Source organism: Malaclemys terrapin, chromosome 2, assembly GCF_027887155.1.
Source record: "Malaclemys terrapin pileata isolate rMalTer1 chromosome 2, rMalTer1.hap1, whole genome shotgun sequence".
NCBI classification, from domain to species: Eukaryota; Metazoa; Chordata; order Testudines; family Emydidae; genus Malaclemys; species Malaclemys terrapin.
Genome location: NC_071506.1, coordinates 245675738 through 245701114, shown reverse-complemented (window position 1 = coordinate 245701114; position 25377 = coordinate 245675738). Strand labels below are relative to the sequence as shown.

Genomic DNA, 25377 nt, shown 5'->3' with positions numbered 1-25377 from the left:
CACACATGCAATGAGCTCCATAGGGGCAGAACACTGCTCCCCTGCCTGAGTTTGCTGTAGGACTGAGGCACAGCTGCAACTGATCCTCCGGCTGGTACATTTCAAACAGAGCAGCCAGGTACAGTATGCAGCCCCTTCGGTGCAAGGGGGGCAGGTAGAGCCAGGCCAAGTGGCGAACCTCCAGATCCTGATTCCCGACTCTCACAGCAGTTTGGAGGTGTTTGGCGCTGCCAGCTCAGGTCAGCCTGAATTCCAGCTCTAGCCTGAGGTCTGGCTGCCATCCGCCCCCAACTGGCAGGGGCCTGCGTCCAGCTCAGGCCCCTCTCTGAGGGCTGCACTGGGTGAATCACTTAGCTGGGAAGTGGCACCAACGGTGTGGGCTCCATGAGTCAGCAGGGCTCGTGCGGCCGTTACCTGCCGGCCAGGAAAGCGGGGGTGGCAGCCGGGCTGGGGGCTGCCGCTCCCCGAGCAGGGGGAGGACAGCAGCTAGAGGGAGCTCCTCCGGGCCGCCTCTGCCTGTGCGCCCCGGTTCCTTTCATAGGCTTCCAGTCCCTCCTCCCCGCCCTCCTTCCCCCGTGATGGCGGAGGACAGCGAGTCTGCGGCCAGCCAGCAGAGCCTGGAGCTGGATGACCAGGACACCTGCGGCATCGACGGCGACAATGAGGAGGAGACCGAGCACGCCAAGGGGTAGGCGGCAGCGCCCGCGGCTGAGCCGGCGCGTCCGGCCCCGGCTGCAGCACGGCCCCGGGCGCGGGGAGAAGCGCTGGGCTCCCTCCGGCCCGGCTCCTTGCTGCAGCGGGGCCCGGGGCGCTCCGGCGGGGCGGGGAAGGCAGCGCGAGGCCAGGCTGAGCGGCAGGGGCGGCGGCCCAGGTGCGGAGCGGGGCACTGAGGCTGGCTGGGCTGGAGTAACACGGGGTCGCCGTAGCTGTTGTGCCGGGCGCGGGAGGCAGCCGTTCGCCCCGCGCTTCCTGGGAGCCTGAAGCGGGGCCTGCCTGCAGGTGACAGGCATCGGTGCGGGGCTCCCGCGCTCCGCCCTGCTCTGCTGGGCGATACTTGCTGCCGAGCCAGGGTGGGAGCGCCCCCATCCCCAGCTTCCTCTGGGGCCGTCTTCGCCGGGCATCGCGTCCGGCCGGCTGAGCCCCTTGGCGGGAGGTTGGCTCTGTTCCTGTCCCAGCTCTCAGTGGAGGCACGAAGGGCTTGTGCCTGGAGATCACCGTTTGCAGCTGGTGGGAGCGTCTCCTGAGTTAGGTGAGCTGCGGATTTTTGTCTGTATATAAGCCCCGACTCACGCAGCGAGGCGAGATGCCCTTGTTTCCAGCAAGAAGAGGCCTTGAGTAGAGGATGTAGCCCTCAGCATGTCTGTGAAGAAGCATTGTCCTTAGGATAACTCTCGGGGGAAGGAGGTCAAATACTGGCAAATCCATACTTACACGCGATCCCCCATTAAAAAATCAACCTTAACCCACAGCGTATAGTAGGATCTAAGATGCCACAGATATTTCCCTATACATAGAATAGCCCTGTGAGAGAAACAGAGGGGCTAAAACGTGGCATTTTGTTACCTTCCTGTTTAGGAAGGAATGGGATAGCACAGGGGTTGGCAACCTTTCAGAAGTGGGGTGCTGAGTCTTCATTTATTCACTCTACTTTGGTTTCGTGTGCCAGTAATACATTTTTAGAAGGTCTCTTTTATAAGTCTATAATATATAATTAAATTATTGTTGTATGTAAAGTAAATAAGGTTTTTAAAATGTTTAAGAAGCTTCATTTAAAATTAAATTAAAATGCTGAGCCCCCCGGACCGGTGGCCTGGACCCAGGCAGTGTGAGTGCCACTGAAAATCAGCTTGCGTGCTGCCTTCGGCACTCGTGCCATAGGTTGCCTACCCCTGGGATAGCATCTATTGTGTTTTTATTTACCATGATTTTTCTATTTGGGGCCTCTCCAAAGCTCTTCACAGAAATACAGTGAATTAGAAGTTAAAAGATGTCCCTCTATTTTCCCCCAGGTGTCTTTGTTTATAGCTTTCAAATGAATGATCAGAATATACTCTATGGAGAAAATATGAAGATATTTTCAGGACTCTTGAATTATCCACCTCAGTCTTGTCATTCATTAAATGAAAATATTCCTCCTCGTCAACACCACCTACTGTCCAAAAAGAAACACTGTGTATAAATTCACTTGTAATTAGAGTAGGGCATGAGTTTTGTCTCAAGTCATTAATACAGCAAGTATATTTTAGTGGTAGTCCCTTCTCCTTATTGTTCTTAATTACTTTCTAAAAACTCCTCTTATTGTAGATTAAACTTAGTCTCAAGTTTCTGGATGAGAAACAGGATGGTCAGTCTACTTATATACAGCCCTGATCTTGCAAAGGGATCCAAATGTGTGACCTCCTTACACATGCTCAGAGTCCCATTGATTTCAGTAAAAACAACAAGGAGTCTGGTGGCACCTTAAAGACTAACAGATTTATTTGGGCATAAGCTTTCGTGAAAGTGAGGTTTTTACTCACGAAAGCTTATGCCCAAATAAATCTGTTAGTCTTTAAGGTGCCACCAGACTCCTTGTTGTTTTTGTAGATACAGACTAACACGGCTACCCCCTGATAATTGATTTCAGTGGGTCTCAGTGTGGATAAAGGGCCACTTGAGGATCTCGCTCCTGGATTGAGGCACTGGGGGAAACAATGTTTTAAGAGTTAATTACGTTCAAATTTACATTCTTATCTTTTGGGTTAGAAATATGTTAGCAAAGGGAAAAAAATACTGTTGCAACTAGGAGTGGCCATGGTGACCTAAAATAGAAGTAGGTTAGCTTATAACAAACTATATAAATATATTCTTAGTCATTAATATCTTATTCATTTGGTAGACAGCATTTCCGTAGGTGATTATGTTTGAGAATGTACAGTATTTGTATGCTGTTTGTTGTCTACTGTCCCAGGACTTGCTTGGCAACAAGCTGCTCTGTACCTTAAGTGTGATGTAAAAAGTCTTTAATTTAAGATTTAGAAAGACCGACTCCAGTTTTTCTTGTACTGCAACTTCCTCAGCGTATTCATGCCTTGCATACTAAAATAGCTGTGTCAAAAATAATTATAGTAATATAAATTTGGAATATTTAAAAAAGGAAGAAATTGTGCTGTGCTAACTTGGAGCTTTAATTTTGTTTGTTTGAAAGAAAATTCCAGCATTTCATAATTTCTAAATACATGAAATGAATACCACTGAAAACACAGTATGATTGTACATTATTGTCACCAGTGGGTCACACTGACACTCCAGGCCAGTTCAGTAGCCTGCTAATAGTTGTCTAGAATTTATGCTTGGTAACTTAACTGTTTGTGATCCAATTTCTCTTCTTTTCTTCTGTTTTTATTACTTTTCCTTGATTGATCTGTATCTGCCCTATAATAGAAGTCCAGCCTTCCAAGCCATTTAACTAGGCTTCTTCATAGGCATAGTGAGCGCAAGAAGTGTTTAAGTAGGAGCAATGGTACAATCACACATCCCTACATGTTGATACATAACTTGCTGCAATACGTGCAAAGCAAGGTGACTGCAGTCTTTAAATAAGAAGTAATACGGCCATGGACTATACACAATTCTTTTTGCAATCTGTTAAGTATATAATGAGTTCTCCACAGAAGCCAGTTTTTATGGGTGAGCAGTTGTGACGTTATTGACATAAACTGGGACCGTCTAGATCATTGTTGCAACCAAGGTCCTGTAGTGGCACCCAAATCTTGTATAAAGGGGGTCAAATGGGGTGTCTAGGACAAGGTTATGGTTTACTGGTTATGATTATGCTGTCTATATGTGTGTATCAGTTTTGTAGTTAAAGTTATGAATATTGGCTCTATACTGTCTGTATGGCAAACTTATGCTATGCTTCTGGGTGACATCCCAGACAAGCTGAGATTAGCTCTGCCTAGCCTGCTTGATGGCCCATTAAGGACCATCAGCTGTACAATGGACCCATTGAGAGAAGGCAAATATGCCTTGTAACTCAGCGAAGTATGCAGGGACTGGCCCATGTGACTCCAGACTCCATTTGGCTGTAATTTTCCACAGTAAGAACAAGGAGGTGTTCTTACACCTGGAAAAGACTATATAAGGCTGATGCCTCATCTCCATCTTGTCTTCAATCCTGCTTCTTACCTCTGGAGGAACTTTGCTACAAACTGAAGCTCTGACAAAGGACTGAATGACCCATCCCAGCTGGGGATGTATTCCAGAGACTTGATTTGAACCTGCAGTTTATTCCATCGCTGCTGCAAGCCATGAACCAAGAACTTTGCCATTACTGTATGTAATTGATTCCATTTAACCAATTCTAACTCTCATCTCTATCTTTTTCCTTTTATGAATAAACCTTTAGATTTTAGATTCTAAAGGATTGGCAGCAGCGTGATTTGTGGGTAAGATCTGACTTGTATATTGACCTGGGTTTGGGGCTTGGTCCTTTGGGATCAGGAGAACCTTTTTCTTTTACTGGGGTATTGGTTTTCATAACCATTCATCCCCATAACGAGTGGCACTGGTGGTAATACTGGGAAACTGGAGTGCCTAAGGAGATTGCTTGTGAGACTTGCGGTTAGCCAGTGGGATGAGACCGAAGTCCTCCTAGTCTGGCTGGTTTGGTTTGCCTTAGAGGTGGAAAAACCCCAGCCTTGGGCTGTAACTGCCCTGTTTTAGCAATTTGTCCTGAGTTGGCACTCTCAGTTGGGTTCCACCAGAACTGCATTGTCACAGCAGTAAATGAAAAATAGGATACTTTCAGAAACTATAAAGTTTAACAAAATGAGTGGCTAGATCACTCCAGTATAACAAACAAAATTCCAACAGATATTCTAGTGAAAAGCCATGTCAGAAACTAGTAACTGAATACCCATGCTGTTGCATGGATGTAATTTGTAAAGTCATGTATATAAAACAATCTGAAAATGGCTCAGAACTTAAAAATTGGAGAGTAACAAACAGTGATTTCCAGTGATGATTAAACCTGGTGATACTCTAAACAGCTGTCAACCATGCTTGTAGCTGTTTCCTTTGCCTCACTGATTCAACAGATATTCTGTGCTTCAGAGCAATGTTCGGAGTTGTTGTGTGGGTGGTTGTGCTGTGCTGGGAGATTTATGTGGATGGCGAATGACAGGTGAGGCACTACATGCATTTGGGGTTATTGTGTGTGCTAGTTGTGCTGTTGTGTGGGTGGTTTTGAAGAATTGTGGCAGTTGGGCCATCTGTGCAATGTCACTCATACAACCAATGACACTGTTGCATGTAAATTAGCTGTAGAGTAAGATAGTTGGTTGAGTTACCTCTGATATCACAAAGGTCTAGGATTCCTGGCATGGCATAGATACACTTGTCACACGGGTGTAATTTGTAAAGTCAAAATGGCTGAGAATTTAAAAATTGGAGAGTAACATATCATGAATCCCAGTGATTGAACCTGGTGATATTCTGAACAAAAAGACCTAACGGCCATGCTTGTAGCTGTTTCCATCGCGTCACACTGACTCTCTACAGAATTTGTAGGATTCAGAGTGACAATCCTGGAATCTTATTATCTAGATTACAGCAAAACATAACAGCATCTTAGCATTCTGCTCCAGAACTGGAAAATTCAACATCCTCATACAAATTCCGTCCTCTCCTCCCATTGTGATGTTTTTGCTTTTGTTGTTACTTTAAAATTTGCTTTGAGATTTCAGATTAGTTCCTATTGCACAGATGTGCTATAGGGTATTTACAAGCTAACTTGGTGCTTTAAAATATGGTCATGTCAAGTGTCTTGCTGAGTTTGGAATAGTCTGCATTAGTGGTACTGAATATTTGATTTTATTGTCTTCACTTTTCTTATTGGGAGGGGTATATCATGTGTCAGTTTTTGGTGTGAATGCTATGTAAATTAAATCACTTCTTCAAACTGTAGCTTGACATTTAAAATTGGGTCATACACTGTTGACCATAAATAGTGCTGTGACATAGTGATGGTGGGTTTTTGTGTGTGTGTGTGTGTGTGTGTGTGGTATTGTTTTTAATGTGCTGTGGACAGCAGATGACAGGATAAGTATTCAGTAGAAAATAATACAGAACTCTCTAGGATGCAAGTGTCTGTGCCCTACACATCTGGTCCCATTTTCAGGATGCAAGATTATGTATGTTTTGTGATTCTCACGTGCTAGTCTCGTCTTTCTCCCTCATCTCTGAAATTTGTTCCTGTTAGTTTGCTGTCTGCTGCACTCTGTTCCACTTCATAGGAATGACTGTTTCCAAAACGGCTCCATTAGTATATGTAGTTTAAAATAGGATTAAATAAATTAACTCAGTGTTTTTAAATACAGTTTACTTGACCCCGCCCCCTCATTTCCCTTTCTCTGTAGGGTCTTTCAGTCTAATCTAAATGGCTCTTTGCATAGGAATTCTGTAATAGAAAGAGCACAGAGAATTTTCAATAGACAGATTCAGAAAGATTGTAAACATCAATATGAAATGCTTGTATGAGTTTTTAAAAAAAAAACACTGTAATAGAGCACTAAGATATAGCATTGTTGAATAGCATCTTTATAAACATGTTTTTGTCTAAGAATTTTTTAAACATTATTTTTAAAGAAATGTGTAACTTTTTAGTCCAGAGCTTGGCATACAAAGTCTGAGTCCTGGAGTGCATTCTTAAAAAGAGATTTGTAGAGCAAAGGGACAGAAGAAACACATTAGTTTAACATTCAGCTATACTGTACGTATGGCACTTTTGGTTTATTACTAAACTGTAATTCTTGAAGAAAGCAGTGTTTCCAAAAGTTAGCCCAAAAATGTTCACCTAGCTACTGTTGTGTTAACAGTAAACTTCAAAGGACCTTATCAAGGCTTTCTGGTTCAAAATATTTTCTCTCTTGAAATAGTAATGATCTAATGCTAGAGAGGAAACTCACAAAATCTTAATATTGATTTTTTTAAAAATGTAGAAACTCTGAGCCAAATATAGCCCTGGTGTAAATATTATAACTCCTGAGATCCATGAAAACAAACCCATTTACATCAGATCTGTGTGGTCCCCTGAAAAAATGCTTTTGTACACTATTATTGACTGATGCAGAACCAAAAAACACAGTTTGGAAGAAGTGGGCTGTAGTCCACGAAAGCTTATGCTCTAATAAATTTGTTAGTCTCTAAGGTGCCACAAGTACTCCTGTTCTTCTTTTTTTGGAAGAGATGTGCAGGTAAAGACCTCGGCAGCCAAAATGACCATAAACATCTAAAAGATAGGCTTGTTTCTGAAGTTCAGACATTTTAAACTTAAATTTATGGGTAGTGGCAATTTTTAATAGAGATGTTGGAGTTTGAAAAAGCTGGTTTTGTTGAAGGGGTACTGGGTATTCTGCAATACAGTTTAAAATAACACTCAATTATGTGCTTTGGGAAGGATGTTAAGATCCATTCAAACACAAGAGGAAATACAGCAATTGCCACACTGGGGATAATATATAATACTCTGCACTTCTATAGCCTCTTCCATCTGAGAATCTGAAAGTTTTGCACAGACTTTCATGAATTAAGCTTCTCAACAGCCATGTAGGGAAAGTAAATATGCCTGATTCTAGAGGATGGAACAGACGATCAGAGAGGCTAAGACCCACCCTTATAAAAATGTGAATGCACTTTTTCACGCTCATGTAAAACAGCAGATGTGCATGCACAAGTAGAAAGGAATGTGTGGGTGGAATTACAGATTTACATGCAGAACTATTGTAGACATTTGTAAAAATGTAGGCCTAAATAATTTGCCCAAGGTCATGCACAGAGTCTGTTTCTGTGGCAAAGTTAGTCTATCTTGAGGCAGAGCCAAGTCTCTTGACTCTCTGCTTTTACTTTAAGTAAGGCCTGGTCTATACAGTTTTTGTAGCAGTATAAATATTTTGGTTAGGGATACCATTTTTTTTTAACTGATATGCCAGTACAACCCCCTATGTGGATGTAGTTAAAAGTGTCTTATACCAGAATTGCTTATTCCCCTTCCCCTTTATATTGATATAGCTGTGTCCACACAATCGTACCTCTTTAACTATGCAGGTACAGTATGGGCAACAAGGTCAAATTTCACTGCTGTTGCGACTATGTAGCTGGATCAATGCTCTGGCAGCAGTTGTACAGATTTAGTACAGGACCCCTGTTTAAAAGTGGTCATGGCCATGGCTGCCTGTCTCTGTAGCCTATGGAACTTTAAGCAAGTGCAAAAACCTTGGGAAGGGGGGATTTACCTCCTGCAACTCCTCCTAATTGGTGTCTCAGTTGAATGGGTGCAGACTCAAGCCCTACAAGGCTACAAAAAACTGGATAGTTAAACATGATAGTGTAAATAACCAACTGTTCAGGTACAAATATGTTGTGTGTGTGTGTGTGTGTGTGTGTGTGTGTGTGGCATGCCCTTTGAACTTCTACCTTATAGGATATTCCTCCTTATGCCCACATGTAGCTACTATAATGTGAATGTGATTTGTGTGCTGGACTTGTGGAGGAAAGACTAATACTCTCCCCACCCCAAGCCCCAGTTGTAAAAGTCCTATAGTCCTTTCAGTTCAGTAGTTTTGAAGAGAGTTAGAAATATTGAACGTAGAGGCTTGTCTGTTGTTGCTTTTGCCCTCAGCTCTGCACAGTCACTGTTTCTAACTTGCCTCCATAGTCAATAAAAGTCGCTGACCACTGCTGGATCTTTCTGCTGCAAACATGCCTAAAGAAAAGTGAAGTGAAGGACAAACAGATCTGTCTTTTAAAATGTTTCATATTCCGTGAAATGTAACAGTAATGAAAGGCCGATATAAGCAGCTGACTCTACAGAGCATCTCTGCTTCTTGAACATTCCTGTTGTGTGGATGCCCTGTCAAAGAGAGAAAAATATTTCTTTTGTAACAAGCATTGTGAACATTCTAAAATTGAAGGTTGTGAACCAAAACTGGGATTTGGGTAGAGGCATACTTTAGAAATGGTAGGGAGAGGGAGTATTCAAACAAAATGCATTAGCACTTTTAATGTTGCTGATCTGCTTTATTTTCCCCTCAGTTGAAATCATAAACAAAATCAGAAGTAGTTTTAAAAGCATGGGTCTGAACACCACCAAAATGTAAAGTATTGTTCTCAGCTGTCTAACCTTTCATATAGAGTCACTCATGTTTAAGAAGAAAAAAAGCAACCCGCTCCTGGCCAAAAACAAATTGAGTATCCTGGTATAAACATGATTTCACAGGGAGACCATTAGTAAGACTTGACAAAGCGCCATTCTTTTCCCATCATTACCAAAGTGACATTTTTGAAGTGTAATAATTTCATTATTTAACTAAACCAAATAAAACATTGACCTTTTAAGGATCTTAATGAGCAAAATTCCACTGTGGTGTAAGTCGGAGTAGCTCCCATTGAAAAGTATGTGAGTTGCACCCACTTATCCCAGAGCTGAATGGGTCCCAGTGGAAGTGCATGTTATAAGAACAATGTTTGTAGTCCCTCATACCAGAGCTATATTCAGGGGTAATGCCACCTTTGCAATTCAATTTAAGGATAAACTAGCATTATTCTTCTGCCATCAGTAAGGGGCTGATAGAAAAGTCAGAGTTTAGTGGAAAAGATCAAACCAACAGAAAAATCAGATTTAGTTGAGTGTGTTTATTAACATAAACAATATAGAAAATGACTTAATTTTGTTTAAAACTGTAAGGCACTCAAATGTTTTGCTTTTGCCATAGTTTGTGAAGTCCTTGAAAAGTTAGGTCTGCCTGCTCACATTTCAACTGACTCATAGCTATAACCTCTATGTGGACCTTTAGGACTGTTTTTTTTCATTATAGCGTACACATACCAACAACTTAGCACCCAGGACTACTAAGTAATTTTAAGTGTGATTTAAAAAAAAAAAAAAAAAAATATCTTTTAACAGTTTAGGCTGGTGCATGTTATAAACATGATTCAAGAACTAAAAATTCTCTCTTTGCCTCACTTATGCAGTTCAAACTCCTGCTTCTTCTTTGAGTAGATGCAGCCGTGTATTACACGTAGGTGTGTGTATGGCCAGGGCACTGGAGATGGAGAATTTTGCCTAAGAGTACCCGTAGAGGGGCAGCATTCGCACCTTGTGGCCATAGCCCCTCCCCTGGCTATATGGGCAGTGGCGCTGTCCTGACCCTCCTCAGTTCCTTCTTTCCACCTGTGGCTGGAGTCAGAGCTCTGTGTGGCCTTAACTTCACAACCTCTCACTATTTTAGTGTCTTTCTTCTAGTTGTATATAGTTAGTAGTACCCTTAGTGTTAGTTAGGTTAGTGTTAGTTGCACTTAGTTAGGTATTTCCCTGTGAAGCCCTCACTGGGATTTATACGTTTGATGTCGTGTGGGGGAGCGATCCCCAGCAACGATCCCCACACACGGTGCTTGCTGTGCTTGGCGAGGGCCCACGTCAAGGAGTGGTGTGTGATCTTAGATTGTTCATGAAACAGACTCAGGTGGCTAGGGAGCTTCACCTAAAGCACCACCTGCTTGAACAGGCTACGCAGCCTGCTTTGGCACGAGGCCCTAGTTGGATCAGAGGCCATCCTCAGGTTCCGGTGGTGGTGCCGCTTCGCATTCTGGAGCAGGTGCCTCTCCAAAGAGATGGAGGAGCTGTTCCCTGTCTCGTGGGGACTCTTCCAACTCCCCCAGGAAGAGCATGGACCGGCCCGAGGCTAGTGCCAGTTCTCAGGATGTGCCTAGTACCAAGTAGGGAGGTAGAGACCCTGCACCATCTACTCCGGTTCTGGCTCTGGGGGTCCATTGAGTCTGGTACTGACAAGGGTGATGCTGACACCGACTCTTTCCACATTGGCAGTGTACCAGGCAATGGTACCTCCTCTGCCTTTCCGTCCTGACCTCTTCCTTGGCCCAGGACTTTGCCAGGTCTGCATTGCTTATAACCCAGTTGGCTGGACAGGCCTCTAAACCCTTGTGTCTGCTGGCACTGCACTCCAATGTTCCCTTCCACAGTCTGTGGAGGAAAAGCCGGTACCAGACTTGGTATAAGGGACCTCCTCGGCACCGGGAAATGCCTTGGCACCAGTGCATGTTACCATAGCAGTTCTCACCACTCTGCACTTGGGCACCATCATCTGCTTCGGTACTGCCACTGACTTTGGGGTTGACACCCCTTCTGACACTGGTGTATTTGGTGCCAACAATAGTGTTTCCATCATTGGTGCTGGTCCCTGCCTCCTTCTGGGTGATGGATGAGTCAGACCAGATACTTGTTCTGTCAGGGCTGGATCCACCTTTGTGCCCGGAAACCTGAGGCTCCTTGGCATTGAGGTCGGGATCTTTCTCCTCCCATTCTTCATCACCCGACCCGCTTCGGGGACCATTTATGGAGCACTATGGGCACTGGGATTGGCACTCGTCTCACAGTCGGGATGAGGCGACTACTGGCCACCAATGCCCTATCCTTATCCGTGGTCTGTGTGGAATCCATGGGACACTCCTGGGTTGTGGAGGTCGTGCTTCACGGATCACCCTAAGACAAGGTTGCCAGGCACATCGGTGGTGGGAACTATGGACCCACCACAGGTTCAGGCACCAGTGAGTCTTCCCTGTATGGAGCCACCCTTTCCAGCTCCACCGGTCTTGGAATGGGAGTCCGTTAACCACCTCCTCTTCATCCCCAGATGATTCAGCCTGGCTCCTCTTCTTCTCCAATACCAGAAGATTTCAAGGCCTATCAGGACCTTTTGTGGTACTTGTCTGCTTCCCTGGGCATTCAGGCAGAATTCCTGCAGGAGGACACCCATAAATTAGTGGATATCCTGCAGCTGTCTGCTCCTGGGAGAATAGCTCTACCCAGTACCAGATTTACCATGGCGCCGGGCCCACGCTCCAAAGGGGCCTCGGCCTGGCTGCTCTTCTCCAGCCCTGTGCTCTCCTGTGGGAGCAGAAGCTTGGTGCTGCCGGCTCCTGGGGCTCTGTCCTACTGCAGGAGGGCCGGCTCCACCATCAGCCAAGCTCCTCCCCCGCCTCTTCCCCCAGCATGCTGTGTTCCCGCCCCTTCCCCTCTCCCTCCCTCTCCCTGCCGCCGATCAGCTGTTTGTCGGCGCGAGGGAGGGGGAGGAGCAGAGCTGCAGTGTGCTCGCCGCTCAGGGGAGGAGGTAGAGAAGAGGTGGGGCGGGGCCTTGGAGAACGGGGTGGAATCAGGGCATACCCCCTCAGGGCAGGGGGCTGGGAGCAGCCCTACAACCCCAGCCCACACCCCCAGCCCTCTGCCCTGACTCCTGCACCCTCCCACACACCCAGCCCCCTCACAGCCCATGCCCTGACTCCTGACCCCTCTCACACACCTCCACCCCTACCCTGAGCACCAAATGGGAGCTCCTACACTCCCCCGCCCCACATTCCCACCTGCACCCCTCGCACCAAATGGGAGCTGCCCCAGGTAAGCGCTCCACACCCTAACCTCCTGAGCCCCCTCCCTCATTCTAGCTCCTGGCCAGACCCTGCACCCCAGCCCCCAGCCTGCTCCTGCACCCTAACTCCCTCCCAGACCCTGCTCCCCAGCCCTGTGCTCAGTGCACCCTCAGCTCAGTGCAGAGAGAGACGAAGAGAATGGGCTAGAACCAGGGAGAAGGTAGGTACCCGCTCTATGTGGGCAGGGGGAATGCTGTTTACCCCCTCCCCATCCCTGCTGCGCTTGCAGATTACCTCCAGTCCCTGCCTTGCTCCAGTCAGCAGGGACTAATCCTCCTCCCATGCTCCACTGTGCTCATCTTGCCCCTGGCCCCTGCCTCGCTCCAGCTGGGAACCAATCCTTCTCCTTCCCTTCTCCGCCCTCCCCCATGCTTTGCTGTCAGGGTGGATAAAAATCAATTACTTTTTTAAAAAAAATAGGTTTTTTCCTCAAAAATCAGATCTAAAGATAGTTTTAATTAAGATACATTATATCTCATCATGGAATAGGGATTATAAATTCTAATTCTATAGTATGAGACAATATATTCATGTAATGTTTAAGAAAAGTTTTGTAAATGAGTTCCAATAGTTCATGGATTAGGGACCCAGAGGCTTCTGTATAGATTATTTAGGTTAATCTTTCTATCTACCTAATGGGACTCAGTGCTCAGTCTAGAAGATACCATCAGAGTTGCTTATTTTTGCAGTTCTCAAACTGTGGATTTGTGTCTCCAGAGGTAACATGCTTGTTAACAGCAAAAATGTTTTTAAATACATAAATAAATAAATATATAGCGGTGAGGAATAACAGACCTCAACTCTATTGTCCCTCTGCAAATTTTTGTACACAGAGTCAATCCCTTACCTCTCTTTAAAAGTGAAAAGTTTTAAGAAGTTCAATGAATAGAAAATTGTTGGCAGCGGAGTAGATCTGGACAAGGAGAAGAAGTCTGGAGATAAATGTGAGAAGGGAGGGACATATGTTTTTTTTGTTAAAATATTATGTTTACAGTTGAAGAAAAAAATCCAGAATACTTAATGTTGTTGTTTTAGTTAAATAAAACAATTTAAATGTCTGTCTGGTGATGTTCTCCTCCTAATACAGCATGACAAGAAAATCCTCCAAATATTAATGAGTAACCTGCTGAACTGGAGATAGTTCACCTCCCAATGACTTCATAAATATCTGCTTCAATTATCTTTGGTAAATGAAATAACCAAACAATTATTCATTTTCTGATATAGCTGTAAAACTCATCTGAAAAGTTTTGAATGTAAATCACTGTTTAAAAATGTATAGTGTGTACCTTCTAAAAATGAAACCTACATCGATCTCTGAGTTGTGAAGAATATGTATTAACGTTATAAAAACGAACAAGAATGCACTTTTATGTAGAAATTAATGATTAAATCGAGTCTTCCTGACTAGTGATTTAAATCAAATCCACCCTGCCCACTGTGCTCTTGCCTCTGGCCCCTTCATTCCCCAGGGGGGCCCACAAATATGTTTGGCGCTGGGCCCACAAAAAGTTAATCCAGCCCTGGCTGTCCCTATCAACGATGCGCTCCCAGAGCTGCAAAGATCCTCTGGAGTACGCCATCTTTGGTACCGTCTGCTATGAAGGGCATGGAGAAACACCATTTCATCTTGGTGCAGAGATTTGAGAGCTTTTACTCCCATTGAGCCCCAGATTCCCTAGTTGCAACTGCAGTGAATGATAGGGCCTGGCAGGGTATGTTTAAGTCCACTCCTAAGCACAAGGATTCCAAAAGGACTGATTTAATGAGCAGGAAGATTTACACCTCCTCTATCTCTGCAAATGCAGATTGCAAACCGGCAAGCATTCTTGTCCAAGTACGACTTTTTACATTGGACAGCTATGTCTTAGTTTGTGGACTAGCTGCCCTGAAACCTCCAGAGAGGAATTTCGGGTATTTATCAATGAAGGTTGCTTAGTGGCCAAGATTTCACTGCAGGCCATGCTGAATATCACAGACACTTTGGCCAGAGTGATGGCTTCTACCGTGACCATGAGAAGGGTGTCCTGGCTGCAGAATTCAGGTATTGCTCTCTGTGTGCAGCAGGCCATAGAGCAGGGGTTCTCAAACTGAGGGTCGGGACCCCTCAGGGGGTTGTGAGGTTATTATGCGGGGGGTTGCAAGCTGTCAGCCTCCATCCCAAACCCTGCTTTGCCTCTAGCATTTATAATGGTGTTAAATTAAAAACACTTTTGAATATATTTGTAAGGGGAGGTTGTACTCAGAGGCTTGCTATGTGAAAGGGGTCACCAGTACAAAAGTTTGAGAATCACTGCCATAGAGGATTTACCCTTTGATGGCTGTCTGTTTTCAGACAAGCTGGCTGAGACCCTGGATTCCTTCAAGAATTCTAGGGCCACGCTATGTTCCTTGGGGGTGTATACTCTAGCAGTGCAGAGGCGCCACTTCGTTGGCCAGCAGCAGCAGCAGCAACAATACCATCCATAACGCATCTTTGGGTAGACAGCGGGATTACCCCAGACAAGGACGTAGATCCTAGAGGAGGAGGCAGTCAGGTCTGGCAGGTCAACCTGCTGACTCCCCACAAGCACCGTTTTTGACTCCTTAGTCCAGAGCGGTGGTCTGATCATCACTTCCTTTACCCACCTCTGTTCGGGGACAGGCTAGCTTTCTTCTATGATGCTTGTGGATTGATTACAACTGACACCTGGGTCCTAAACACGGACAGATTGGGCTATGCTGCCCAGTACCTTTCTACTCTTCCCCCCCAACCTCCTTCCCTGTCCCTCTTCAGGGACCCCATCACAAGATATGTTCCTCGAGCAGGTCTGCTCTTTACTGGCCATAGGAGCAGTGGCCTTTGCCAGGCCCTTACCAACCAGGACTGTTGTCACATTCAGAACACCGGTGTCAGGCTTCAATTCCTGGTACTTCCTGGTTCCCAAATCCAAGGAAAGGGTAAGGCCTATTTTCCACCTCCGCATCCTCAACAAATATATCATATGGAACTCAGCTATCCTCACGTTGACTCTGAACAACTGGTGTGCTGCTCTGGACTTTCATGACGCTTACTTCCATGCGGTGATTCACCTAAGCCACAGAAGATTTCTCCAGTTCATTGTGGAAAACTGTCATTTTCATGAGGCAGACCTTCCCTTTGGTCTGTCTTGTACCTCCTGGGTTTTTACCAAATGTGTGGTCATGGTGACTGCGTACCTCAGGAAGAATGGAATCCATGTCTTCCCATATCTGGATGACTAGCTAATCAGGGGCAGGCCCAGGGAAGAAGTCCTTTTTCATGTATACATTACACTGTGTTTATTCAACCATCTGGGTCTCATCCTAAATTCCAGAAAGTCAACACTCGTACCCATTCAGAAAATCTAGCTCATTGTGACCCTAATAGACTCTACAAATTGGAGAGTTTTTCTGGCGGCCGAACATTTCCAGACATCTTGCTGTCTTTGTCTCGGTCTGCTGTCTTTGTCTCAACCTTCCACGACAGTTTTCATGTGCCTGAGACTCTTAGGCCACATATCCGGATGGGATGCATGCCGGCAGTTCAGTTCACAAGTGTAAACTTGTGCCCTCTTCAGATGTGGTTCAGGACTGTTCACTGTCCAACTCTTCACCCCCTAGACAGGTTGGTCTGCCTTCCTCTGTTGATCCTGGACTCCTTGCAGTGGTGCCTGGTTCAGGGCAATGTATATCAAGGACCCTTTTCCCGGCCCTTACCAACCTGGACTTGTCAGTGATGCCTCCCTGGAAGCTCCACTGTATATCAGTGTCCTGGAGTTTTGAACCATCTACAATGCCTGTTTCACTTTCCTAGACCACATCACGGGTTTGGTAGTTCACATACTTACTGACAATACCACTACAATGTATTATGTGAACAGGCAAGGGCGAGCATGCTCAGGGAGCTCTGCCAAGAAGCGATCAGGTTGTGGCAGTTCTTCATCGATAAGGGTATCACTCCGATAGAAATTCACTTGCCAGGATCCAGAATCATCTCGTGGGCCACCTCGGCAGGAATTTTTCGCTGAGCCACAAAGGGTCTCTGAAGCCCAGCATTTTGTGGGTCATCTTTGCAGAGTGGGGCATCCCAATCCCGATCAACCTGTTCACTATAAGAGACAACAGGAAATGCCATCTGTTCTGCTCTCAAGAGGGCTTCAGTCCAGGCTCCCTGACTGATGCCTTCCACCTCAGCTGGCAGTCAATTTTCCTGTACGCTTTTCCTCCAATCCTGATCATTCCCCAGATCATCCTCAAGCTGAAAACTCATCCTCGTTGCCCTAGTATGGCTGAAGGAGGGTTGGCTTTCTGATCTTCTTGCGCTGTCAGTTCAGCCTCCTATATCACTTTCTCTCCATCCCAGCTGGCTCACGCAGAATCACAGTTGCACTTTGCATCTTGCACTCAGCATCTCATAGCATGGCTGCTCCATGGTTGAATGAGGAAGAGCGATGTTCAATAGCTGTTTGATGGGTCCTACTTGCTAGTAGAAAACCCTTTACCAGGATGGCCTATTCAGCAAAGGTTTTTTCACAAACCATTATGCGGTTACTGTTGCATGCAAAGCAGATGCAAACTTTGGGAAGGCCGTCCTGAAGTCTTTATTTAAATAGACTTTGAGCCCCACCTCTTGTGAGTACTGCTTATGAATCACCTAAGTGGAATACACGGCTGCATCTACTCAGAGGAAGAAATGGTTACTTACTGTAACTAGTTCTTTGAGATGTGATGCAGATATATATTCCAAGACCTGCCCTCTGTCCCCTCTGTGTTGATGTCTAGTCTCTGGTTGTTCAGTGCGAAGGGATTGAGGGGATTCAGGGTGGTGTAGCCTCAGGGGAAGTGGTTATGGTCAGGAAGCGCAAGCTCTGTCCCTCTACGAGTACTGCTAGGCAAAATTCTCCAGCTCTGATGCGCTGGACACGCATATACCTAAGAGGAATACACATCTGTATCATATCTCAAAGAACCACAATTAAAGTAAAGAAGTGTTTCTTTTGCAGAGCTCAAGGAAACATTCCACCTTCTCGCATCTCCCCCTTGTCTCCCAGCTCTCCATGCCTGTGTCTGTCAGATAGTTGTTGGGACCTGATCCATAGAGGTGCTGAGCACCAGTCCTGTACTCCTTCATTCTCTTCTGCTGTTGCAACTTCGATTGAACTCCTGTGGAGTTGTAGGGATCAGCGCTTCTCAGCATTGATCTTTCATACAAGAATGGATTTCGAGAACAATGATATTACTATACAGATGAGTGTTTACAGTGACTGGTTGGTACTTGCTGAAACACAGGCTTTCAGCATTCAATTTGGGCATGTGGAGTTTTCTCAGGCCTTGGGGACTCAAGTATTGACCAGCAATGCAATTGCCAAGACTGTGGGTGTATATATACCTTTTGAAATGAGAGTGCAGTAAAGATGACAATAGATTTTACAGGAATACTTTCCATAAGGATTCATAATGGTTGCAACTCACTATGCTAATCCACTTGTTCCCGTGACCTGACTTAGAATAGTCAAGTGATGTCTCCAGTATGCTTCCCAATGTCCCTCACGATCAAAGCTGTTTCTCATGTAGAAATAAGTAAAGTCTTTCTTTTGTCTAGTGCAAAAAAGCATGTAACATCTGCTGTGGAGCCCATGATTTACATATGGTTTTTCCTGACTGTTAACTTCTCTTGGAGAGTTTTCAGCTTGTGTTCTAGAGTCTTCCTCTTTCTTCCTTGTCATTTTGTTTTTTTCCTGTTTGTCTGATGGCTGTTACTACCATCCAATGGTGCATTCTCCCTCAATATCTACAGGCTCTACTCTTGTATTTGGTCATTTGTTAATTGACTGCTCTCTTTATGTAAGGAAAAAAGGGTTCACGGTGTCATCAGCTAAAATGTTTGGAGTCAGCAAGTGTAGGATGCAGTTGGTTGTTGTTTTCCATTAAACTTGATCCAGTAATAGTAATTGATAGTAACTCTCCTTTTACTCAGTGAGATTTGAGCAAGATATATATCATATGTTTGAAACAAAGTTTCCCTGAAAAATTGCATGGAGTGTTTTCTGGTTGGATCCTTCCCTCTAATTCATTCTTCCTAAATCCTTTTGTGGACCATTGATAAGCATCAAGAGTATCCGAGGACATGGGGAAAGATTTTCAAAAGCAGTTACGGTATTTAGGAACATGAGTCCCATTGACTTTCAATGGAGCCTGTGTACCTAAATTCCAAAGCCACTTTTGAAAATCCCACCTACAATTCCTTGCTGGAAATATCAGAAATGTTCATCTAATGTTTGTGGTTATAGTGTTTCTAGTCCAATGCAGAGTTATATTCTGAAACTTCAATTATTACTTTTGCAGACATACATAAGGCAAGTTTTAGCTCTAGTGCATTACAGTACTATATTTCTCTTCCTCCCTGAAGTCTCCTGCCCCTTTCTTTCTGCAAAATGACTCCTGCTAAATGTAAGGGGACTGTTGCCCCCTTACTAACACTCAGTGGGGGTGTTTTGGTTGGCTAGCTCCCAGCACTAAAAGGGGAAGGGTCGATGGCAAATCAGGAGCCTGAGACTGACTGTCCCCAGGAACAATGGGGAGAGGCCAATGCTCCAGATCAGCGTGATTGACAGGGCGGGCAGGCTAATCAGAGAGTCAGGAGGCCGGGGGGGTCCCGTCCTCCGTGTGAACTGGAATGGCCTGAGTCAGACAGAGTGGGGCCGAGCTAAGGAGAGAGCAGGGGCCCGAGCTGAGCTGGGGAGCAGAGCTGCAGCCCCAAAGCCAGAGCACAGCCCAGAGAGAGCAGAGCTGCAGCAACCAGAGCCAGAGGGGCCAGACAAGCAGCCAGGAAGCAGGTCAGAGCCGGGAGCAGAGTCACAGAAGCAGCCTGCAGAGCAGAGCTGTGCTGGGGGCAGAGCTGCAGCAACCAGAGCCAGGGAGGCCAGAGAAGCAGCCCAGGGAGCTGAAGGCAGAGCAGCAGCAGCAGCCGTGCTGAGGCAGAGTGGAGCTGGAGCAGTCCGGAGCTGGGGCTGGAGCAGTCCGGAGCCGTGTGCAGTCCGAGTGTGGTGAGCAGCTGGGGAGAGTGAGGGGGACCCTGGGCAGTGGGCCCAGCACAGGGAGACGCCTCAGCCAAGAGGCCTTGCAGGCCAAACTTGCAGGGGGATCATAATCCCGACCGGGCGGGGGCGACGCTGGGAAGAAGGGTCCTGCCACCTAGAGCCTGAGAGCGTGTGGCCACCACCAGAGCAAGTGTCCAACCCACAGCGTCCCTGCAGCACAGACAGGGCCTGAGAAGCAGGCCTGGGACCTACAAGGAACAGACTGAACTGCCCTGACGTTCCAGAGACACTGTTTGTAATGTTCCCTGCCACAGAGCGGGGTGATGTGTTTTCCTTTAACCTTTCCCATTTTTCCTTATTCTTTTTTAAAATTAATTGTTAATTAAACTACTTGTATTTGCTTTAAATTGTATGGAATAATCAGTGGGTCAGGGAGGTGCCCAGTGCAGAGAGAGTACCCCGGAGTGGGGACACCCTAGCCCCTGTCCTAGGTGACCACAGCAGGGTTGGGGGTCGAGCCCCCCAGAAATCCTGGGCCCAGCCTTGTTGGGGTTACGAGGACTCAGCCAGACAGGAGAGTGGAAGGGGAGCCCTCAAGGGCAGGGAGGCCTCTGGGTAAAGGAAGTGGGAGCGGGGACTCAGATCCTTTCGCTAGTCCACTTTACCGGGGTAGTGCAGAAGCCAGGAAAGTTCCCCACAATAGCGGGACCATTCCCCCGCTTACATAAATAAAATTGTTCAGCGAGACATTACAACTTCTGCTGTGTATGTAAAAACTGCCACTTCATGTTTCTGTTATATAAAAGCCTAGGGGATGGTATTGACTGTTGTATGGTGCCCAAATGTCCTGTAAATTAGGTGACTGAATGGAAAGCAAATGATCAAGTTAATATAGAGAACTTTTCTGCAATTTACTCCTTTGTTTGTCCTGTTTTTTTCCCCCAGTGTCATGTCTGACTGTTGTTAGTTTTCATATGTAGGAGTAGTGGTTTTCTAAATTTAACTTTCATGTACTTCAAGCTTTGTGGTATTCGTTTTTCTTATTTCACCTTCTCTGAATTTCCTGACAGAAGTCCTGGAGGGGATTTGGGAGCTAAAAAGAAGAAAAAGAAACAGAAGAGAAAAAAGGAGAAACCAAACTCCGGTGGCACCAAATCAGATTCTGCATCTGACTCCCAGGAGATTAAAATTCAACAGCCTTCAAAAGTGAGAGCCTTGTTTTATTTTAACTTCTGTGGTTTCCTGTGAAAGTGGGTAGTGCTGCCTTAACACTCATTTGAATCGGGCATGGGTAGTTTGGGTTATTGTCATGATTAGAAATGAAAGGACAAGGAACTATGTGAGATAGTAAGTATGTACAGTAGTTGGCAGCCTTAAAAAGCTGCCTCCGGTATGCTGGTGATTACCAGGGAGATGTGTTCTGTGAAGGGAGGAGGCAACAGCTTTTTCAGTTGTTAACATTCAGGTTGGTGGTGGCCTGGTAGCGGAGAATTTTAATCTGCACCAGTAATGTTTTTGTAGCATATTTTGTGTTTGATAAATTGCCTCTAGTTTAGCCTCATTCTAACTTGTCCTGATTTATATCCAATTTCTTGAACAGTACAGTGCCATCTGGTAGTGGATTTCAGTAGCAGGGAGGCAAGTCTATGCTGACTGCTGCACTTTGAATTGGATCAGTCTTCAGCAGCTGCTGCTGAAGAGGTTGTGGAATCTCCATCATTGGAGATTTTTAAGAGCAGGTTAGACAAACACCTGTCAGGGATGGTCTAGATAATATTTAGTCCTGCCATGAGTGCAGGGGACTGGACTAGATGACCTCTTGAGCTTCCAGTCCTATGATTTTATTTTTGAGGGAAAATACCATACAAAGTGTCCGAAGAAACTTCTGTGTCATGGGCATCCACACTTAGATAAGGCAAGCCTCAGTTGGAGAAACAAGCAACCTGTTGCTTTGAAGTACACACCTAATTGGCATAAAATGGAGCCAGTTGCATCTGTCCTCTTTAGTACTGAGATACAGTCTGGGGAGGCTCCAGATCCATCCAGATCTGTGCCCAGGGGCCGGTTTGGGGGCCCCCTGCAGGAGCCCGTAACTTGGGTAGAAGTGAGGGGCCACCAATGCTGTAACTGTGGCCCTGCCTCCTGCTCCTCCTCTTCCCCCAGGGCACCACCCCGGGCCAGGCCAGAAGCCAGAGTTGGACAGTGGTAGGAGCTTTCCAGGGAGCCTGGGGTACTGTAGGGGTAGCCCTGGACCCTCCGTCTGCTCTGGGCAGGGCCCAGCGTACCCAAAAGCAGCTCCTAGCCCATGTCCCCACCCTCCAGGGCACGCTGCTGCCGGTGGGACCCAGAGGAAGGGACTCTGGTCTGGCCTCCTGCTCCTTCCCTTCCTAATGCCAGGCTGCCCCTGTTGGGTCCCTCCTGCTCCTGGTGGCAGGTTGCCCCTGCTGCCACCTGGGCTTTGAGCCCAAGCACCAATCATGTGCGGCACTGCTCCTCCTGTCGCCTCTGGCCCGAGGCTTGCAGGTTGGGGGGCCCGGAGGGGGCAGTGCTATCCTGCCCTCCCCAAACTGCGCCGCTGCCGCACCTGCCCGAGGCTACTATGCCCATGTTAAAAAGTGGGCAGGCATGGCCCTCCAATTTTTAAAAAGTGCCCAGTTCTGGCACCCCTGTGCCCCAGAGTATGGGGGACCAACTATTCTTTGTGCCCAGGACCCCAATACATCTTAATCCGCCTCAGATGTGATGGTCCATTTTCACCTGAAAGGCCTCTGCTTTAAATCAGAATGTCCTATCACACAATGGGATATGTATCCTCCACAGGCTCTGTGTTAAATATGATGTTGGCTGAGAGGCACCTCTGGGCTATGGACCATGCTTTGACCATCTTATTCTAAGTAAACAAGGAAAAACATGACTTTTAAAAATGTTTAGCTTAGAATCATAGAATATCAGGGTTGGAAGGGACCTCAGAAGGTCATCTAGTCAAACCTCTTCTCAAAGCAGGACCAATCCCAAACTAAATCATCCTAGCCAGGGCTTTGTCAAGCCGGGCCTTAAAAACCTCCAAGGAAGGAGATTCCACCACCTCCCTAGTAACCCATTACAGTGCTTCACCACCATCCTAGTGAAAATTTTTTTCGTAATATCCAACCTAAACCCACTGCAACTTGAGGCCATTACTCCTTGTTCTGTCTTCTGCTACCACTGAGGACAGTCTAGATCCATCCTCTTTGGAACCCCCTTTCAGGTAGTTAAAAGCAGCTATCAAATCCCCCCTCATTCTTCTCTTCTGCAGACTAAATAATCCTAGTTCCCTCAGCCTCTCCTCATAAATCATGTGCTCCACCCCTCTAATCATTTTTGTTGCCCTCCACTGGAGTCTTTCCAATTTTACCACATCCTTCTTGTAGTATGGGGCCCAAAACTGGACACAGTACTCCAGATGAGGCCTCACCGATGCCGAATAGAGGGGAATGATCACGTCCTTTGATCTGTTGGCAATGACCCTACTTATACAGCCCAAAATGCCGTTAGCGTTCTTGGCAACAAGGGCACACTGTTGACTTATATCCAGCTTCTCGTCCGCTGTAACCCCTAGGTCCTTTTTTGCAGAACTGCTTCCTAGCCATTCGGACCCTAGTCTGTAGCAGTGCATGGGATTCTTCTGTCCTAAGTGCAGGACTCTGCACTTGTCCTTGTTGAACCTCATCAGATTTCTTTTGGCCCAATCCTCTAATTTGTCTAGGTCCCTCTGTATCCTATCCCTACCCTCCAGTGTATCTACCACTCCTCCCAGTTTAGTGTCATCTGCAAACTTGCTGAGGGTGCAGTCCATACCATCCTCCAGATCATTAATGCTTCAATCAAGAATACCAAGTGATATAACTTAGAAACCTTACTCTGAGGAGTGAGCTTCATAGCACCATCATCTGAAAGTTCATAGACCATTGATTGTGCCTGAGTGGAGAGGTTGTCTCATCTGATTAATGCAGAGAAACTCAACTTTGTGCCATTAGTCCCCCTATAAGATTTGACAAGTGTAATAGTGTAATCTGTTTATTTCAGGGGGAAAATTGTGTTCTGTTTTGCTGGCATGCTGATACATTATGTATTGTCCACTCTAGGGCAGCGGTTCTCAAACTCTGGGTCGGGACCCCAAAGTGGGTCCTGACCCCATTTTAATGGGGTCACCAGGGCTGGCTTAGACTTTCTGGGGCCCAGAGCTAAAGCCTGGGGCCAAGCTGAAGCGCAAGCCCCATGGCCCAGGACAAAGCCCACTGCCTGGGCCTGAAGCCCTTGGACTCAGGCTTCAGTTCCCCCTCCTGGGGTCATGTAGTAATTTTTGTTGTTAGAAGGGGGTTGCGGTGCAATGAAGTTTGAGAACCCCTGATCTAGGGCTTTTTCAGTGTCACCTCTAGTGCTATGTGTGTGCTGCTTTTGCGTTAAGTTTTGCATTTTTAAATGTGTAGCAAGAACATACAGTATCACCAAGAGTGATCACTTTTTAGACTCCTCATGCTCTTTAATTTTGATTTTCTTTAAAGAATGGGCTGTTTGTCATGGGTCTGCAATATAATAGACAGTAAACAGATTTGAAGTTAGTTGCTTATAGTAAAGTCAGCTAAAAGGATGTTAGAATTTTTACTACCTTTCTGAAGTAAAGATGCAGTTCCTTATTATGTTTTGAATGGTGTATTTTAAAATACATACAGTTTTAAATCCCTTTTTTAATGAATTACAATAATACTTTGTTAATCCAAGTTAATATACAGACTTTTTTCCCTCAAGAAAGAGAATCTGTAGCCAATCATTACTTTTCCTGTTTTGGTAAGTCTGGCCAGCAGTTAATTTTTCAGCTACTCCAAGCAGGGTTTAATGGTTGTGTTAGTAGTATGAAAATGCTTTATTTTTTCTTGTTCAGTTGACTCTTCCAGGAGCAGCTTCCTTTAAAACTGTTTTAAGTACATTTCAGAGCATACAAAATATTTTTTAAATGTCAACTAAGTAAAAATTGCTCTCTACCTCAAATGGGGAAACGGATACCACAGAATTAACTGAGAGATGTAACACTTTAGAATAAAATGATATGGGGGGGGGAGGAGTGGTAATCTGATTCAAAACCAGGGATTATGACCTGTCACTGACACTATAGCCCATGGATCAGAATTCATTAGTTAAACTATAAAATAAAGATTCTGTACATTCACCAATCTTGACAGCCTCACTTTTAGGATTTCAGGAAGTAGTTGACCTTTGACCTCAAGTTACATAGGTTCATGTTACACTTTCTGGGGAAACGAACTCTCTAATCAGAATAGCCAGATTTCCATCAAATCTGTAGCACCATGTTTCACAAATTGGTTTATATCAGTAGCAAGCAGTTAAGCTCTGTGTATGATGGCCAGGGAAAGTGGATAATTGCCTTTCTGCCAAGAATTATATTTGCTCACTATTCACCAGAGACCTGGATGGGTCATGCAAAGTGCTGATGAATGCCCTCAACTTCTGTTGAAATTCATGGGTATTGGGGGTGCTCAGCACTTGCAGTTTTGTATCCATACTTTCTCTGGCAAATGTAGTCTGGGTCACATTATGCTGCAGGTATGATATGCACATCTCTGTCATATGTTGTTTACTATGCTCACTAAAACACCTGATGATATGATGGTCACCACAGGGACAAAGCCTCGCTAATTCCATTATGTTTGTAGCCATTTTTATTGTAGATAGCATGTGAGATTTGATTTTTAATTAAATATATATGCTCTTAAAAAGCCCCTCTCCAAACCTCTAGTGATTAAAACAAGAGGCCTTAATTTCAGATTCAACATACAGGTACCCAGTTCATTTGCCT

General features: G+C 45.6%; 1 protein-coding gene across 2 annotated transcripts in view; it reads left to right on the top strand.

Moving 5' to 3' along the window:
• The first annotated feature begins 531 nt into the window (after positions 1-531).
• NMT2 (N-myristoyltransferase 2) overlaps positions 532-25377 on the top strand; it is a 54106-nt gene continuing 29260 nt past the window's right edge. For both annotated transcript variants that reach the window (XM_054020570.1, XM_054020569.1), the window contains exons 1-2: positions 532-688; positions 20594-20729. In XM_054020570.1, the coding sequence (XP_053876545.1) occupies positions 579-688; positions 20594-20729 (246 nt within the window). In that variant the 5' untranslated portion in view covers positions 532-578. The remainder of the gene's footprint in view (positions 689-20593; positions 20730-25377) is intronic.